Here is a 19,848-nt window from a genome sequence, read left to right on the forward strand (position 1 = left end):
TTTTAATTCACAGAAGGCTTCAGAGCCACTGAGGAATAAAGAGGTTGCAACATAGATACCTTTCTCAGTTACAGCCCACCTGACATCGTCCTCTGAACAGCAGTTTCTACACCACTGTTGAAAGCCTAGCAGAACTTTTTGAAGATCACTTCCTTGCTACAACCTTATCACTTTTGGCAGCTGCCTTTTTTTTTTTTTTTGGACACCTGGACTGGGAATACCAGGAGATTTGTTAGCAATCGGTACTGTACATGTTTTAATATCTCTCTACCACCATGTCCACCCACCTTCCCTGTTCCTCGTCAGGAGCCTCTTTCATGAGATTCTGATTTTTATTCCCCATTATTTTCTCATTCAAAAGAAGAAAGAGGGTTGAAGTCCTACCCCTGTACCTTCGATGTCTCAACATCCAGCTCACAGAATGTACCTCAGATTCCTGGTGGGAATGTTTCACTTCTAGGGAAGGGTCCTGTCCTCTGGTCTTTCTATAGCACTGAGAGTGTTCACCAACTGCTTGCTAGAGATAGCCACACGTTTAGAGACAAGTGATCTAAGTCTGCCCATAGTCTGTTCATGAGTTGCTCTGAGGAAGATGACCACAGCAGGTTATTGTAAGATGTCAGTCTTCCTCACCAGCGTCTCAATGCAGCCCCAGTCACCTTCTCTGCTCTGCCTGACATAGTCTTGCAGAATAGTGGTCATTCTCCATCCAAACCCATCATAATTATGTCTGACGGCCTATATGTGACTGGCTGATATCCACTGAAACAACTTACTGAGCTGAAGTAAAGAACATTCTGCTCCCAAGCAGGAAAGTCTCATCTAGACTGACTTAGAAAGCTGAAGTGGAAAAGGTTTTTCTATTTGGGTGTCTCAGCACCAGCTGGCTCCTTTCTCAACATTGTTTTTGGACTGTTTACTAGCTCTGAAACAATCTTTGCATTAATTCCACAACAGTCCATCTAATAGCAATATCTGCATATCACCTTCCTCTCCAAGGCTATCCTCACTGTATTTTCTCACCCTCCAATGGCTAGATTCCTAAAAGGCTTTTATTGATGGTTTTCCTCTAGTTCAGTAGTCTTCTTCCTTTTGGGACCTCAGTATAGCATTAATGAGGTTGATGGGTCCTCTACTTTGAGCCCTTAGCAACCTGTTCACTGTATCACCTGTCAGTGAAGACTTTTTTGGAGCCCTTACTTCAGCTTGAAGGGTATGGGAGATTCAGGCCCTTATGCCAGGTCCCCACTATACATGATGATGTCAGTAGCTCTGGTGTGGTGCTCTGCTCTTGTTCGATTATGATAAGTCGGCTGCGTGCATGAGTGCTGCCCCAGCTCTGCGCGGATAGCTAACATAGCAGACCCGGAGAGAACCCCCAATGACCACAGACTCTAGTAAGGGACAAAGGAACATCAGCCAGTTTTATTGTCAAACGAAGCACAATAATAGTTCCCTGTAGACTCTACAGGGCATACTATGAATTTGTGCTCCCTGGCAATGGACTCAGCGCAGTCAGTGGTGGGACTTTCCACTGCGCCCTAGGCCGGACAAAAGACACCGCCGCCCCAGGGATGTATTCTTATACACAGGTACAAACAAGTTACATAACACTCCTGACGTGGTGAGGTGCAACCCTTTTACGTAACAATGCACCACCCTTCTACGTGGTAAGGTGCTGCTTCTTACCTTGTACATGTTGGTTCAAACAAAACAACTCTATCCATCATACTAGCCTTTTGCCCGTGTCCTTGTTATCTATGTGGACGGTAGAAGAACATTCTTGTACCATTTGTGTATGGCTCTGGTATCTAATGCACTTTAGATATATGTTTATGCAACAGCATATCTTTTTGCAACATCATCCCTTTCCTTGCCAGCTTCTGTGAGCAGGGCCTGCCTTTGGCTCACAGCTTAACTTTGCTTTATGTCAGCAAAGTCTTGACCATTAATTTATCTCAGGCCTTAGGTCTCATACCGTGCCTCTGATACCAAAAGGTTTATGTTTCAGGGCCTCATCTTACTACACATGATTTTCTAAGGACAGGATTGCTCTCAGGCCTCTTGCCCAAAGTTGTTTAAAGTTCATATGAACCAGTGTATTCATCTCCCAATTTTCTTCCCAAAGCCTCACTCAACCCTGGAGAAACTAAGTTACGTACTCTAGTTGTAGTAAGAGCATTGGTACTACCTTGACAGGACAAAATCATTCAGGAACACCCCTAGACCGTTTGTGGTCTTTGCTGATAAGAGATCATTTTTCTTTGTTTTTTTAATCTTCTTGAACATATCAGTCAGTGATTCTTCATAGACTAATAAAATATAGGATATATAGTTTTTCAGAAAATGAGTACTCTGATTATTGAGAATATGTTTTAGCACCTTACCCTTTAAGAGTACATACTGTGAACAGAATATTTGTAGCGAGAACTTCAGCCTCAACAATAGTAATGTACTGTAGACTCTCAGATGCGTGGAACTAATCATTAGAATTCATTAAGATAAAACCATGGAGAAAATATGTATATGTGAACCTCCCAGAATATTATACACCAGTTTATTTCAATATATAGGCAGTGGAGCAATCTCTGTTAATTCCAGTTAATCTATTGGTTGCAGTGTTGTTGTAGCTATTTTGGTCCCAGGATATTAAAGAGACAAGGTGGGAGAGGTAATATCTTTTATTGGACCAACATCCATTTGGTAAAAAGACAAGCTTTCAAGCTTACACAGAGCTTTTTCCAGACCTGAAGAAGAGCTCTGTTTTAAGCTTGAAAGCTTGTCTATTTCACCAATAGAAGATGGACCAACAAAAGTTAATGTATTAACATTTTTTTAAATCCTTTGGATGGATTGTCATTCACCCTAATGCAACCACATAGACAAAACTGTATATTATCAATACTTATTTCTTGTTTGTATATGAAACTCAAGCATTTGCAAATCATCAATTTTAAGAATGTGGGGAGTAGATTTCCTTTTTGCTTGATGAATTTTTGTATCCACTGAACTGAAATGTTAAATGTTCTTCTGGTTTTCAGTTACCTGCCACTAAATTCTATCTAAATGATAGATAAATTGGATATAATAAGTTTACCACCATTTTTGAGTGAGAAGCTTTATATGGTGCTTCCACAATCCTGATGTATAAACGATGTAGTAGAACTAAAACAATAAACTTGACAGGTGAATTTTAAATGACCTCTAATTAGAACAACATTTAGGGCCTGATTCTGGTTTTACACCAGTGTAATTCTGTTGACTACGTGTAATTACTCTGGAATTACACTGATCTCAGAATCAGGCCTTTAGACTGTCTGAGATGGCATCTGAAGACTTGCTTTCACAATGGTCTGAAAGGTGTCATAAAATTTTTATGTAAACAATGGAGGAGAAGGATGGTAGATATGTTTGTTCTTCAAAACACACTTGCCTTTTTTATCCATGGTTTGCTTTGGCATAGGCTTTCTATACTTTGTTTATTAACCATAATCCTTCATTTCAGTTTTGATAGTTCCTGCAGTAGATACATTATTGAGGTAATGGAGGTTCTAGTCAGTCAGAGCAAAATGTACCATGTTAGAAAATATTCCCTAAATTATTCTGGAATGCTAATAGATTCAGTTCTCTAAGTTGTAGTGACAGTGTTTTACATGAGCAACATTCTGTTGAATTTTGGATTAGATTAGTTAAGTACTAATTTTTTAATGGACTCATATTTTCATCTGCATACAAAAGAAATAAGTATTTTGCATTTAGAACACTCTGTTCTCCCCCATTATAGTTACAAAATCCACTAACATTCTGGATTTGAGAGACCTAGATTTTATGGAAAAGAGAGGAAAGATTAATTTTATTATGATTTTTTGTTCAATATGTTAACTGGTTGTTCTTTGTATGGATTCTGTCAGAGAAAGGAGGTGTTTGGAGCTGGTGGTCATCTAGAGGGGTTGGGAGAATATTAACCATACCTGATAAAGGATGACAATTAAGAATTTTCGACCCATGTAATCCTGCGAGAAGACATGGGTTTGCCCTGAGTTTTGTTGGCAGAACTCCTCCTGGCAGTGGCCAAAGATCAGATGTCCACACTGCTGCTGTTAGATGTGCCAGCTGCTTGTGGTACAGTTGCCTGAGGCATTATTGGCTTTCCTGCAAACATGAGAGGGGTAGATGCAGAGGTTCTGAGTGACTTCCTTATTTTTCTTTTGGGAGAATGCCAGAGGATAGTAGTGAATTGCTTCTTTTTTAAAACCCAAAGTTACTCTTGTGTGGGCTTCCATGGGGTTCTTTGCAGTCATCTGTTTTGCTCAACATGGGTAAAGGGATTTTAGAAGTTAGTGAGGAGAAGACCTGGACCTCAGTCATTTTGGTATGTTGGTGACCTATCACTAATTTTATATCTGTCTTGTTTAATCCATTAGCTGTGGTTCAGTGATGTAGCCAGGTTGTGGTTGAGATTAGGGAAATGAGGACAACCAGGCTGAAGCTCAGACCGGATATGACTGAGGTGATGATAGGTTGGGAGAAGCAACTGAAAGATTTGTTGAAGATAATATCATCTGTGTCTATTCTCTGTCACTCAGGTTTACAACCAGTGGTATTAATAGACCTCCCAGCTGCTGTTAGGCAGTCATGTAGTTGCAGTGGCCCAAAAAGAATTACTATTTGATCAGGAAGTTGCAGCCATTTATTTCTGAGGTGGATCTTTCTACACTTATCCATGTCCTATTACAGTGCACTCTTTATGATGTTGTACCTTTAAAGTTAATTTGAAAACTGAGTGGAATGCAGCAGCGCAGTTGATAGCTGGTGTATTTCTCTAGGAACATGATACACTGGTGCTCCGGGATCTGCACTGACAGGCCACTGGCTTCTTTGTGAACTTTAAGGTTTTCTTTTTGATCAATAAAGACTTGTATGACTTAGGACCTTGCCTGTCGCAGAGACTGCCTCTCTCCCTGTGAGATATTGCATTAGAGGTCCTTAAGATGGAGCTTACGCAGTTTATAAGGGAGGGACTTGCTAGATCATTTGGAATTCATTCTGTAGCCCAGTCCAAAGTAGCCCACATTTATTGATTTCTAGGGCATGATGTAAAGCCTATCTGTTTGTTCAGACTTTTGGGAAGTACTGGATTGCATCCAAGGATGGGTTTTTTGGCATGGATATCCTTGGGAGATAGGTGGGATATTTTCTTCATTGGCTGGTTATAGTAATTTTTACAGTTACACAGTTGATTTACCTGCTGGACTTTTATTAATTACATGAATAGACTGATTTCCCCTCTACCCTCCCCCTCCCTCCCCCGCCAAAAAAAAACAAACCCCAACCATTGTCAGGCTCTCTCGAGTCATCGACTGACATTTTAAAAAAGTATTTGTATAAATTTCATTTAAAAAAGAAAAATAAACCTTGGATGATACCTGACAATAGAATTGCTTGTTAAGGGCTCGTTCTAATCATATCATATGTTGTGAAACTATACATCCTTTTTTTCCCCCTTTGGTACAGAAATGCTGGCTTGGGTGTCTGTTCAATGACTTGCAGATTTGGTGGTGTTTTGGCTCCATTTGTGCCATCCATGGTAAGTTAACTTTTTATTTTATTCATGTTAATTACTGACACTTTCCCCCCCAAGACTTCTAGTTTATTGGCATAATCTCAGAATTGCTTTCATGATTCTGGCATGGCAGGTAGATCTTTTTCAAGGGATACTTATACATACCTCCGCAAATGTATATTTAAGCTCTATTTAATTACAGTATATTGATATAGTCAAATTCCAGACTTAACTAATGAGAGAGGGTGTTCTGGTTGTTGTGTGTTTTGGGGTTGTTGGTTTTTTTTTTGTATTTACAAAATAGTATATCTTTTTATAAAACTTCATTCCTTTGAGAAAAAAGCAAATTAACATTTTATCTTTTACATTAAGTGAGTTACCTAGTATTTATCTGCTACTGCTGTCTTTGTAAACAAATTTTGTATTGATACCTAGTTAGTACCTGAATGCTCTTTGGCTTGCGAACATTCATAATGGAGATTTTGATCTGAATAATTGCTTCTATAGTGAGTTTTTGATCTGTTCTTTTCTTAATGTATGTCTAAATAATTATCGTTGTTGTTAATGGATATTACATACAAGAATGCTGTGAAGAACAGATCTTTTGATATAACTTGTTTTTGTGTATAATTAATTGAAATATATTTATGAAACATGAACAAATAATGCTGCAATATTTTTAGAAATATACTGGGGCATGAGTTAATTTTGGGTTTTTATCACTGATTTTTAATTTCAGAAATCTCTTCACCCATCTGTACCTTTCATGGTGTTTGGAATCAGTGGAGTATCAGCAGGATTCTTGACTCTTCTTCTTCCGGAAACTCTTAATAAGCCAATTGCAGAGAGCATTGAAGACCTTCAGAGTCCTGTATACCAAATGCTTAAAAACAAAAAGGCAGAGTAAAAAAACTTTTTTTTAATCTAGTTTTTTATTAAAGAGGTTTCCATACATCTTACGCAAGTCCCACTGTAGCACACATTTCTAAGTTATTCAACTTGGGCATTAATCTTAAATTTCTGTTTTTTCTTTATTAATAACATCTTTGCTCTGTATTTGTTAAATAGAGTTTTAAAAATAGTTTGTATGTCAAACAAGAAAGCTTTAAAATAAATTTTCTTGCACTCATTTTCATCTGTGCATGTGATACAGCACATAAGCCATAGTGCATTTTTGTTACTGTTGAACATAATTTTAAAAATTATCAGACAGCTGCAGCGGCACAGGAGCTAGCAAACAGAGCTCTAAACAGGGGAGTTTGAGTGGGAGTTCTGTTGGAGGAGAAGGTAGTTGTACTTGGTTTTCTATTTTTAGTATTTGTATTTGTGTGTGTGTGTGTATGTGTAGGGGTTTTGTGCTGGGAGAGCAGCTGAGCCTGATTAGGGGGTGGGGCTTTGTGCTGAGAGAGCAGCTGAGCCCTGCCTAGGGGGTAGGGCTTCTGACTAGGGGCCCTATAAAGGTAGCCAGCCAGTCAGGCAGCGGCACAGACAGCTGCAGTGGCACAGGAGCTAGCAAACAGAGCTCTAAACAGGGGAGTTTGAGTGGGAGTTTGGAAGGGGGGTTTGTATTGTGGTGCTTGTTTGGGGTTTGCTTTTGCTGGGGGGGGTGGTCTTTTTGGTGTGACTTGTGTTTCCCAGATTAACAGGATTTAGGTGGGAAGGAGATGACAGATACAGAGGCAGCTGTGGGAGTGACTCCTGCAGTGAAAGACGCATTGAGGATGACTGGATGTGGAAGCTGTGGTATGTACATGATCCTGGAGGGGGGAACCAGTAAGAGTTTTGTCTGCATGAAATGCCGTCTGATAGAGCTGATGGAGGAAAAGATCCGAGGTTTGGAGATGCAGGTGGAAAGTCTGGTTGAGTTTAGGAAGGCGTTTGAGCAGATGATGGAGCAAAGATATGAGGTATCTGAAGGGAAAAGCTCAGACTCACAGATGGAAGCAGGGCTGGGGAATTTTGAGGGGAGACTGGATGAGGAAAGTGGTCAGTGGAAACATGTGACTCAAAGAACCAGGCAGAGAAAAAGACGGGCTAGTGAAGGAGAAATAGAGCTTAGGAACAGGTTTGCAGAGTTGGAAAATGAAGAAGGGGCTCAGCAGGTAGTCGCTGAAGGTGGAAGGGTAAGGAAGAAGAGGAGAGGCTAGCCCTATAGAAAAAGGGGAAGAGTCAAGGGAGACTACACCAAATATGAGCCCCAGGAGGATACAGGATGGGTTGAAGAAGATTGTAAGGGAAAATAGGAATGGAAAGAACTTGCAGCCAGAGAGAACAGGGGAGACACTGGAGAATAGCACTGTCACCAGGAAAAGGCAGGTCTATGTGATCGGGGACTCTTTATTGAGAAGAATAGACAGGCCTGTAACTAGAGCTGATCCTGAGAATAGAAGGGTGTGCTGTCTTCCGGGTGCTAAGATACGGGATGTAGACCTGAGGTTGAAAAGGATCCTAAAGGGAGCGGGAAAGAATCCCCTAATTATCCTTCATGTGGGAACAAATGATACGGCTAGATTCTCGCTGGAAAGTATTAAGGGAGACTATGCTAGGCTGGGGAAGACGCTTAAGGAAATTGAGGCTCAGGTGATCTTTAGCGGGATCCTTCCTGTTCCGAGAGAAGGGCAACAAAGGTCTGACAAGATTATGACTGTCAACAGATGGCTTAGTCAGTGGTGCTATAAGGAGGGCTTTGGGATGTATGACCACTGGGAGACATTCACGGACAGAGGTCAGTTCTCTCGGGATGGACTTCATCTCAGTAGGGAAGGAAATAGACTTCTAGGATCGAGGCTGGCACAACTGATAAAGAGAGCTTTAAACTAGGAATTGGGGGGAGATGGATGGGAGATGTCCAGAAAATCTCCACACCAGATTTTAGCATTGAGAGGGAAGAAGATGAAGTAAGAATGGATACAGCCGTGGGTAGGAGAATGTATATAAGGAGTGAGGGCGGTGTGGATACTAGTCTAATAGGTTATACTGGATGTAGAATGACTGTGCCTAATAGGGTACAAAATGTGAGCGAGGCCAAACAGCAAAAATTAAGATGTTTGTACACCAATGCGAGGAGTCTAGGTAACAAAATGGAGGAACTAGAGCTACTGGTGCAGGAAGTGAAACCAGATATCATAGGGATAACAGAAACATGGTGGAATAGTAGTCATGACTGGACTACAGGTATTGAAGGGTATGTGCTCTTTAGGAAAGACAGAAACAAAGGTAAAGGGGGTGGAGTAGCATTGTATATCAATGATGAGGTAGAATGTAAAGAAATAAGAAGCGATGCAATGGATAAGACAGAGTCTGTCTGGGCAAAAATTACATTGGGGAAGAAAACTAGTAAAGCCTCTCCTACGATAGTGCTTGGGGTGTGCTATAGACCTCCGGGATCTAATTTGGATATGGATAGAGCCCTTTTTAATGTCTTTAATAAAGTAAATACTAATGGAAACTGCGTGATCATGGGAGACTTTAACTTCCCAGATATAGACTGGAGGACCAGTGCCAGTAATAATAATAGGGCTCAGATTTTCCTAGATGCGATAGCTGATGGATTCCTTCATCAAGTAGTTGCTGAACCGACTAGAGGGGATGCCATTTTAGATTTAATTTTGGTGAGTAGCGAGGACCTCATAGAAGAAATGGTTGTAGGGGACAATCTTGGCTCAAGTGATCATGAGCTAATTCAGTTCAAACTAAATGGAAGGATTAACAAAAATAAATCTGCAACTAGGGTTTTTGATTTCAAAAGGGCTGACTTTCAAAAATTAAGGAAATTAGTTAGGGAAGTGGATTGGACTGAAGAACTTATGGATCTAAAGGTAGAGGAGGCCTGGGATTACTTTAAATCAAAACTGCAGAAGCTATCGGAAGCCTGTATCCCAAGAAAGGGGAAAAAATTCATAGGAAGGAGTTGTAGACCAAGCTGGATGAGCAAGCATCTTAGAGAGGTGATTAAGAAGAAGCAGAAAGCATACAGGGAGTGGAAGATGGGAGAGATCAGCAAGGAAAGCTACCTAATTGAGGTCAGAACATGTAGGGATCAAGTGAGACAGGCTAAAAGTCGAGTAGAGTTGGACCTTGCAAAGGGAATTAAAACCAATAGTAAAAGGTTCTATAGCAATATAAATAAGAAGAAAACTAAAAAGGAAGAAGTGGGGCCGCTTAACACTGAGGATGGAGTGGAGGTTGAAGATAATCTAGGCATGGCCCAATATCTAAACAAATACTTTGCTTCAGTCTTTAATAAGGCTAAAGAGGATCTTGGGGATAATGGTAGCATGACAAATGGGAAGGAGGATATAGAGGTAGATATTACCATATCAGAGGTAGAAGCGAAACTGAAACAGCTTAATGGGACTAAATCGGGGAGCCCAGATAATCTTCATCCAAGAATATTAAAGGAATTGGCACCTGAAATTGCAAGCCCATTAGCAAGAATTTTTAATGAATCTGTAAACTCAGGAATAGTACCGAATGATTGGAGAATTGCTAATATAGTTCCTGTTTTTAAGAAAGGAAAAAAAAGTGATCCGGGTAACTACAGGCCAGTTAGTTTGACATCTGTAGTATGCAAGGTCCTGGAAAAAATTTTGAAGGAGAAATTAGTTAAGGACATTGAAGTCAATGGTAAATGGGACAAAATACAACATGGTTTTACAAAAGGTAGATCGTGCCAAACCAACCTAATCTCCTTTTTTGAAAAAGTAACAGATTTTTTAGATAAAGGAAATGCAGTGGATCTAATTTACCTAGATTTCAGTAAGGTATTTGATACCGTGCCACATGGGGAATTATTAGTTAAATTGGAGAAGATGGGGATCAATATGAACATCAAAAGGTGGATAAGGAATTGGTTAAAGGGGAGACTGCAACGGGTCCTACTGAAAGGCGAACTGACAGGTTGGAGGGAGGTTACCAGTGGAGTTCCTCAGGGATCAGTTTTGGGACCAATCTTATTTAATCTTTTTATTACTGACCTTGGCACAAAAAGTGGGAGTGTGCTAATAAAGTTTGCAGATGATACAAAGCTGGGAGGTATTGCCAATTCGGAGAAGGATCGGGATATTATACAGGAGGATCTGGATGACCTTGTAAACTGGAGTAATAGTAATAGGATGAAATTTAATAGTGAGAAGTGTAAGGTTATGCATTTAGGGATTAATAACAAGAATTTTAGCTATAAGTTGGGGACGCATCAATTAGAAGTAACGGAAGAGGAGAAGGACCTTGGAGTATTGGTTGATCATAGGATGACTATGAGCTGCCAATGTGATATGGCTGTGAAAAAAGCTAATGCGGTTTTGGGATGCATCAGGAGAGGCATTTCCAGTAGGGATAAGGAGGTTTTAGTACCGTTATACAAGGCACTGGTGAGACCTCACCTAGAATACTGTGTGCAGTTCTGGTCTCCCATGTTTAAAAAGGATGAATTCAAACTGGAGCAGGTACGGAGAAGGGCTACTAGGATGATCCGAGGAATGGAAAACTTGTCTTATGAAAGGAGACTTAAGGAGCTTGGCTTGTTTAGCCTAACTAAAAGAAGGTTGAGGGGAGATATGATTGCTCTCTATAAATATATCAGAGGGATAAATACAGGAGAGGGAGAGGAATTATTTAACCTCAGCACCAATGTGGACACAAGAACAAATGGGTATAAACTGGCCACCAAGAAGTTTAGACTTGAAATCAGACCAAGGTTTTTAACCATCAGAGGAGTGAAGTTTTGGAATAGCCTTCCAAGGGAAGCAGTGGGGGCAAAAGATCTATCTGGCTTTAAGATTCTACTCGATAAGTTTATAGAGGAGATGGTATGATGGGATAATGGGATTTTGGTAAGTAATTGATCTTTAAATATTCAGGGTAAATAGGCCAAATTCCCTGAGATGGGATATTAGATGGATGGGATCTGAGTTACTATTGAAAATTCTTTCCTGGATATCTGGCTGGTGAATCTTGCCCATATGCTCAGGGTTTAGCTGATTGCCATATTTGGGGTCGGGAAGGAATTTTCCTCCAGGGCAGATTGGAGAGGCCCTGGAGGTTTTTCGCCTTCCTCTGTAGCATGGGGCATGGTTGACTTGAGGGAGGCTTCTCTGCTCCTTGAAGTCTTTGAACCATGATTTAGGGACTTCAATAGCTCAGACATGGGTGAGGTTTTTCATAGGAGTGGGTGGGTGAGATTCTGTGGCCTGCGCTGTGCAGGAGGTCGGACTAGATGATCAGAATGGTCCCTTCTGACCTTAGTATCTATGAATCTATAAAAAGCAACCTGAAATAGTCACAGTTGATACTGTAGGTAACATAACTCATACTTCTGCAGTAAGGCAATTAAGTCACTCTCATGTATTGCATTGTACCCTTTTTATTATGTCAAGTCCCTTACTAGAATATAGTATTTAAAAAAACAGTGTATGATATTTGAGGTGAGCGTTTAATCCCTTATTTATTTTTCCTCTATTGTTAGAAGCACTTGGAATACTTTCCTCTAGTAGATGAATGCCTAATAAAACTTTTGAAACTGAAAAGTAACTTAGTTTTCTCTGATTAATGGTCAACAATGGTAGTTTCAAAAGTACAACAAGGACCATTTGAAAAGATATACTGTAGCTTTAATTTTAGCTGAAATTTATTACTACAGTTAACAGTACAGTGACTTCATGCAAATTGATGGAATTTGCATAAAGTCTCTTCAAAGAAATCAGCAATCCTCAATCTATCACTGTTATACTGTAGAAACAAAAACATTTTCCCCTCCAATCGTGTATGGTGACACAAATTTTACTAAGAAAAGGAGTACTTGTGGCACTTTAGAGACTAACAAATTTATTTGAGCATAAGCTTTCGTGAGCTACAGCTCTACAGCTACAGTTTCTAAAGCGCCACAAGTACTCCTTTTCTTTTTTGCGAATACAGACTAACACGGCTGCTACTCTGAAACAAACTTTACTGTGAAGAATCAAAACGTAATTATCTCATGATATAGAATGTGTAACACATTCAAAGATTTTTGCGTATGTCGTCTTACTCAGATGAATATGAATGGTCTGATTTCTAATGACAACAACAAAGGTTATCCTATGAAGTCAACACAGGTAGCTTGGAAATAAAAGAATACTAAGAGTCCTTAACACACGAACAAATTAATGAGTTTTGTTAGTTATGTTAATTATTGTACTAAAGAATTAATGAGTTTTAAGAAATTAAAAGTCCATATATACTTAATGTAGCTTAATATTTGGTAGTACTGAATTCAGTTGAAATGAAAAGAAATAGAAACAGTTTCATTACAAAACCTAATTTCCCCCTACTGTTACTCACACTTTCTTGTCAACTATTTGAAATGGGCCACACTCATTACCACTACAAAAGTGATTTTTCCTGCCTTGATATCTGTTAATTGGCTACTGTTAATTGAATTGTCTCATTAGACTGACCTTCACTTGGTAAGGCAACTCCCATCTTTTCATGTGCTGTGTATTTAAACCTGCTACTGTATTTTCCACTCCATGCATCTGATGAAGTGGGTTCTAGATCACGAAAGCTTATGCCCAAATAAATTTGTTAAGGTGCCACAAGGACTTCTCATTGTTTTTTCTTATACACATATTTGTGCAGTTTTTTTTTAATTTCACTTAATTTTTGAATTTTGATCAACTGAATGTGTGCTGATTTCCCCATTTGACATTAACTTGTGAACATCAGGAAAATAAGACACTTAAAATGGTTTTAATAATTTTTATTTCATCTGTTTAACAGGTAAACCAATTAGAAGAAAACACTTACAATTTCAAAAAACGTCTTTCTGGTGAAAAATCAAGCATTTTTAGTAAAGTGCTTTCATGGTGAAAGTGTGGAGCCACTGAGATACCAGAATGGAAACGTCAAGGGACATAAAGTATAATGCCACTTCCAGTATGCTGCACTGTTTATTTTTATCTGGAGGTCAATTGAGAAAATGGAGAAAGTTTGCCAAAATTTGTGAAAAAAGAGATGGCAAATTCTTGCATTAATTTAATGACTTACTTAACCACACTCTTAGGACACAAGATACAGTTTTTATATATAAAAAAAATGTAATATTCCTTATTTTGTTTTGTAAGATGTAACTGCTAGCTGGGAATTGAAATGTAATGATGAAATTGAGGTAGTATGTAATAAGTGTTTTTTAAAAGATATTTTCCGATTGAAAGGTTGCAGGGCAGCCTAGTATATTCAAGTATTCTGTAATTGTTAGAAATAATTGTATCCTATGGATGCTAATGTACTCAACAGATTTCTTTTTTCTTTTTTCATTTGCTTTGAACTACTGCATACCTCATAATACAAAAAGACCAAAGATTTGTATAGATTATTGCTGTAACAGTAACACTAATAATGTAAGAAACTCAATCAAATTGATCAGGAAATTTCAAAGGAAAGTAAATTAACTTTAATGCCGGATACAGTAGGGTTTTTTTTATAAGATCCAGTTGAACAACAAAGAAATTTAACTTGAAAAATTGCAACGGTGGAAAGAATAATATGAGGTCTTTGCAGACAAAAGGTACATGTAAAAGAGGAAGTAAATTAGTACTGAACATTTAGTGAAATATTAATTCAAAAAATGCAATTATCCAGTAGCTAAATGTTAGTTATAATTGCAAAACTAGAATAAAATTGTCAAAAATGTATCAAATATGATATATAATCAAAAATTATTATTTTCAATTAGAATTGGAAATATCTGCAATAGAAAAATAAATTCAATAGATTTCACTTACCAATTAAAATATTTATTTTGGAGTAGGGATATCATAGTTGTTATGATTGGTTCACCAAAACAGTATTGTAATTTAAATAAAAAAATATATATAAATATAAAATTAGTATCTCTTTTACATGTAAATTTGTTATGCTCTTATAAGGATATTTCCTATCGTTTGGACTTTAGTCCTTTTGTGAAATGCATCTGGTAGGAAAAGCCACTGCATCTTGACATAATTTTCATATTTAGACTATGAGCCTGCAAGTTATAACAAATGGGCAGACTGCTGTGCTCTGTAGAACCCTAGTAAAGTCTGTAGGGGCACAACAGTCCATCTGAGTGTTATAAATGGCCTGACTGAATCCTTGAATTGTATAAAAATATTTAAAATCACAAACTACAGTTTGCAGAGAAAGTTATGATTTTAGATTGCATAAAACATCTATATATGTGCGTTTGTTTTAAGTCCTGTGCCAAAGTTCAAAGTAACACTAAGCACACAATTCTTGTTTTCTTATATATATTTAGTTGCCTTATATTCCATTTTTGTCGGCTTTAGAACTCATCTGGTGAAAGTGTCCTTGAATACCTTCTAGTAGTCTCTTACCTTCCTTTAATGTTCAGAACCACAACAACTGAGGATACCTCTTCAAAGGATAATTACATCATCAAGGAAATGTAAAGAGGAGCTTTAGAACTTTTTATTACAAAAAGCTGTTGATTCTTATTTTTTTGGTAATAAAAATTGAATCTTAAACGTATTGTTTTCTTAGAAGCAGAAGTAACACATTGAGATAGGATCTCCATAAATACATCATTGTATGGTGAATGGCTCATGTCCCCGTTCTGCCAGATGTTTAATGTATCAGCCTCAATAATGAATTTCCACATCCTTTTATTCCAGTTCTTGTAGAAAACAGGTAATAAAAATAAATTGTATTTAAAATGTGCTTATATCTCCCAATTTTTTTAAATTTGTAATGTATCCTGCTCAGCATTTACTAAGCTTTTTGTAAATTTGACATTTTGTGAAAGTCTATTCCTGGGGAATTCTGTGCCAAAACATAACAAATTCTGTGCACAATATTTTAAAATTCTGCAAAATTCTGCTTATTTTATTCATCAAAATTAACACAATGTAATCCTGACATTTGCAATTATTTTGGTAATTTATTTGAAAATACCTGTTAGCAATTATGTCTGTAATAATACAGACAACAAAAAAGATCAGGAAATATTTTTTCACAAACAGATTCCTTATTAGGCATATTAATACAGAACAGGGGTTGGCAACCTTTCAGAAGTGTTGTGGCAAGTCTTCATTTATTCACTCTAATTTAAGGTTTCATATGCCAGTAATACATTTTAACATTTTTAGAAGGTCTCTTTCTATAAGTCTATAATATATAACTAAACTATTGTTGTATGCAAAGTAAATAAGGTTTTTAAAATGTTTAAGAAGCTTCATTTAAAATTAAATTAAAATGCAGAGCCCCCCGTACCGGTGGCCAGGACCCGGGCAGTGTGAGTGCCACTGAAAATCAGCTTGTTTACCGTCCTTGGCACGCATGCCATAGGTTGCCTACCCCTGCTTTATTTTGTAAATGCAGAACAGAATTAATTTCTCCTTGCTTTGCACAAAAGGAGAATCTTTGGGTGAGGTGGTATTGCAATATACAAGCTGTACAAAATATCAGCCACTTTTGAGATTTCTGTTAGCACACCATGTATGCACACCAGATTGTGTTAGAAGGAGCTAGACTTCCTAACTTACATTTTTTCGTGAATTTACTTCAATTATATTAATTTTAAAGATGCATTTAAAAACAAAAACACAAAGGAAAAACCAACATCTAAATACTTGATACGTCATGATTACTCCAATGAAATCAGACAGACAATAGAGTAAATTCACATTTGGACATTTAATATACACAATTTGGTTTTGTTCAAAAATCATATTGTATCAAAGAAGTCCTAACTACTGACAGCTATTAGGTGGCCTACATCAGGAGTTCTCAACCAATAGCTGGTGACGCATATCTTAAAAACAATAAAGAATACTATACATATCTGGTTGTTGTGTAAGGCTTACCATTGTCTGGATCTGATGTGGGGAGGGCAAATTCCTTCAGATTATTCCTCAGAGCCTGTCTGTGCCAGCCTTTCTCCCTAGACAGCTGCTCACAAATGAAGCCCCATTCCAGGAATCAAAACACATTTAAATGGTTTATTGCCCTTTGGTCTGGTAGTTCCTAGCATTACACTATTGGGTTTACAGCATGTTGGAGACAAGATAAAAGATCTTTGAAGCTATCAACTTGCCCCCAGTGCCTCTCTGTTGTGTGCAGCTAGGTATTCTTATCTGGGAAGCCATTGTGTTGCCATCCCATTGATTTCAAGCATTATAGGGTATCTAATAAATGTTCCATTTATTCCAATACAACTTAGATTAATGCAATCACACATGAAAGTCTTATAACTGAATATGAAATAACTTCTCTCACTCACCTGGTCACATACAGTTTTAGTACCATTATCATGTTTTAAGATTCACAGCAATAATCTTCATCATCTGGACCCATGGAAAAGAAGCTCTTGAGGAATTCCACCATGATTTCAACAATTTCCATCCCACCATCAACCTCAGCCTGGACCAGTCCACACAAGAGATCCACTTCCTGGACACTACGGTGCTAATAAGCGATGGTCACATAAACACCACCCTATATTGGAAACCTACTGACCGCTATTCCTACCTACATGCCTCTAGCTTTCATCCAGATCATACCACTCGATCCATTGTCTACAGCCAAGCGCTACGATATAACCGCATTTGCTCCAACCCCTCAGACAGAGACAAACACCTACAAGATCTCTATCATGCATTCCTACAACTACAGTACCCACCTGCTGAAGTGAAGAAACAGATTGACAGAGCCAGAAGAGTACCCAGAAGTCACCTACTACAGGACAGGCCCAACAAAGAAAACAACAGAACGCCACTAGCCATCACCTTCAGCCCCCAACTAAAACCCCTCCAACGCATCATCAAGGATCTACAACCTATCCTGAAGGACGAGCCATCGCTCTCTCAGATCTTGGGAGACAGACCAGTCCTTGCTTACAGACAGCCCCCCAATCTGAAGCAAATACTCACCAGCAACCACACACCACACAACAGAACCACTAACCCAGGAACCTATCCTTGCAACAAAGCCCGTTGCCAACTCTGTCCACATATCTATTCAGGGGATACCATCATAGGGCCTAATCACATCAGCCACACTATCAGAGGCTCGTTCACCTGCGCATCTACCAATGTGATATATGCCATCATGTGCCAGCAATGCCCCTCTGCCATGTACATTGGCCAAACTGGACAGTCTCTACGTAAAAGAATGAATGGACACAAATCAGACGTCAAGAATTATAACATTCAAAAACCAGTTGGAGAACACTTCAATCTCTCTGGTCACTCGATCACAGACCTAAGAGTGGCTATACTTCAACAAAAAAGCTTCAAAAACAGACTCCAACGAGAGACTGCTGAATTGGAATTAATTTGCAAACTGGATACAATTAACTTAGGCTTGAATAGAGACTGGGAATGGATGAGTCATTACACAAAGTAAAACTATTTCCCCATGGTATTTCTCCCTCCCACCCCACCCCCCACTGTTCCTCTGATATTCTTGTTAACTGCTGGAATTAGCCTACCTGCTTGTCACCATGAAAGGTTTTCCTCCTTCCCCCCCCTGCTGTTGGTGATGGCTTATCTTAAGTGATCACTCTCCTTACAGTGTGTATGATAAACCCATTGTTTCATGTTCTCTGTGTGTGTGTGTGTGTGTATATATAAATCTCTCCTCTGTTTTTTCCACCAAATGCATCCGATGAAGTGAGCTGTAGCTCACGAAAGCTTATGCTCTAATAAATTTGTTAGTCTCTAAGGTGCCACAAGTACTCCTTTTCTTACAGCAATAATGGAGGTCTAGTAGTAATGGGGCAAAGCACAAAATGTCTAATAAGGTTTTGTTGGGGACAACTTCTTTCAGAAGGTGGAGGAAGTAACTGGGAGGGCAGCCATTTTAGACTTCATTCTGACTAACAGAGAGATTTGGTTGGGAGTCTGAAGGTGGAAGGGAGCTTGGGTATATTTGCACGATATTTCATGATTCTAAGGAAAGAAAGGAGTGAGAATACCAGAATAAGGACAATGGACTCAAAGGATGACTTTGATAAGAGTCAGAGAACTGGTAGACAAGATCCCATTGGAAGAAAATCTAAAGGAAAAAAGGGTTCAGGAGAGGTGGCAGTTTCTCAGAGACAATAGTAAAGGCTTAGAAGCAAACCATCCTGTTGTGAAGGAAAGATAAGAACAGTAAGAGGCCAATATGACTGTATCAGGAACATTTTAATGAACTGAATATCAAAAAAGAATCATACAAAAAATGGAAATGTGGACAAATTGCTATGAATGAGTGCAAATAATAGTGGAAGCATGTAGAGGAGATAAAATCAGAAAGGCTAAGGCTCAAAGTGAGCTACAACTAGCATGAATGTAAAAGGCAATAATAAGTTCTATAAATATGTTAGGAACAGGAAAAAGATGAAGGACATTGTAGGTCAGCTACTTAGAAGAGAAGGAGAGATAATAACAGATGATACTAAGAAGGCTTCTTTGTGCGAGACTTCACTAAAAAAGTTATTGTGGCCAGATATTTCACCCAATATTAACAATAAGGGAGAAGGAATACAAGCCAGAACAAGGAAAGAATAACTAAAAGAACATTTTTAGATGAGATAGATGTATTCAAGTCATCAGGGCCTGAAGAAATTCATCTTAGGGTACTTAACTAGTTGAAGCAATCTCAGAATGATTAGCGATTATCTTTGCTAACTCATTGAGGATGAGGCTGAAGAAGGGCAAACATAATATCTATCATTAAAAAGGGGAACAAAGAACCCAGGGGATTACAGACCAGCTAGCCTAATTTCAATACCTGCAAAGATTCTAGAACACATTGTTAAACAGTCAATATGTAATTACCTTGATGACAATAAAGTTATAAGGAATAGCTAGCATGGTTTTGTCAAGAACAAATCATACAAAACTACCGTAATTTCCTTTGTTAGGGTTACTGGCCTAGGGGCTAGGGAGAAGTAGTAGATATGATTTATCTTGATTTTATTAAGGTTTTTAGATTGTCCCACATGAAATTCTCCTAAGTAAACTTGCAAAATGTGGTCTAGATGAAATGACTATAAGGTGGATGAACAACCGGTTAAAAAAACCATACTCAAAGAGTATTTATCAGTGGTTTTCTGTCAAACTGGGAGGGTGTATCTTGCCAGGTCCTTCAGAGGTCTGTTCTGGGTCACATAGTATTAAGTAAGAGTTGAATAATGGAGTGCAGAGTTTGCTTATAAAATTTGTGCATGACAGCGAGATGGGAGGGATTACAAGCACTTTGGAGAACAGATTTGGATTCAAAATGACTTTGATAAATTGGAGAACTGGTCTGAAGTCAATAGGATG

At 38.4% G+C, this 19,848-nt stretch overlaps 1 protein-coding gene across 7 annotated transcripts in view; it reads left to right on the forward strand.

The window, feature by feature from the left end:
- The window catches only part of LOC119859462 (solute carrier family 22 member 15-like), a 73,340-nt gene extending 58,084 nt beyond the window's left edge, over positions 1 to 15,256 (forward strand). For 4 of the 7 annotated variants that reach the window (XM_043518819.1, XM_038411628.2, XM_043518818.1 and 1 more), the window contains 3 exons: positions 5,515 to 5,587; positions 6,303 to 6,461; positions 13,319 to 15,256. In XM_043518819.1, the coding sequence (XP_043374754.1) occupies positions 5,515 to 5,587; positions 6,303 to 6,461; positions 13,319 to 13,408 (322 nt within the window). In that variant the 3' untranslated portion in view covers positions 13,409 to 15,256. Of the gene's footprint in view, positions 1 to 5,514; positions 5,588 to 6,302; positions 6,467 to 13,318 lie in introns of all 7 variants that reach the window. The other 3 variants (XM_038411629.2, XM_043518816.1, XM_043518815.1) reach the window with 3 other exon arrangements.
- Positions 15,257 to 19,848: the final 4,592 nt, after the last annotated feature.

This window comes from Dermochelys coriacea, chromosome 7 (assembly GCF_009764565.3).
Source record: "Dermochelys coriacea isolate rDerCor1 chromosome 7, rDerCor1.pri.v4, whole genome shotgun sequence".
In the NCBI taxonomy this organism is placed as follows: domain Eukaryota; kingdom Metazoa; phylum Chordata; order Testudines; family Dermochelyidae; genus Dermochelys; species Dermochelys coriacea.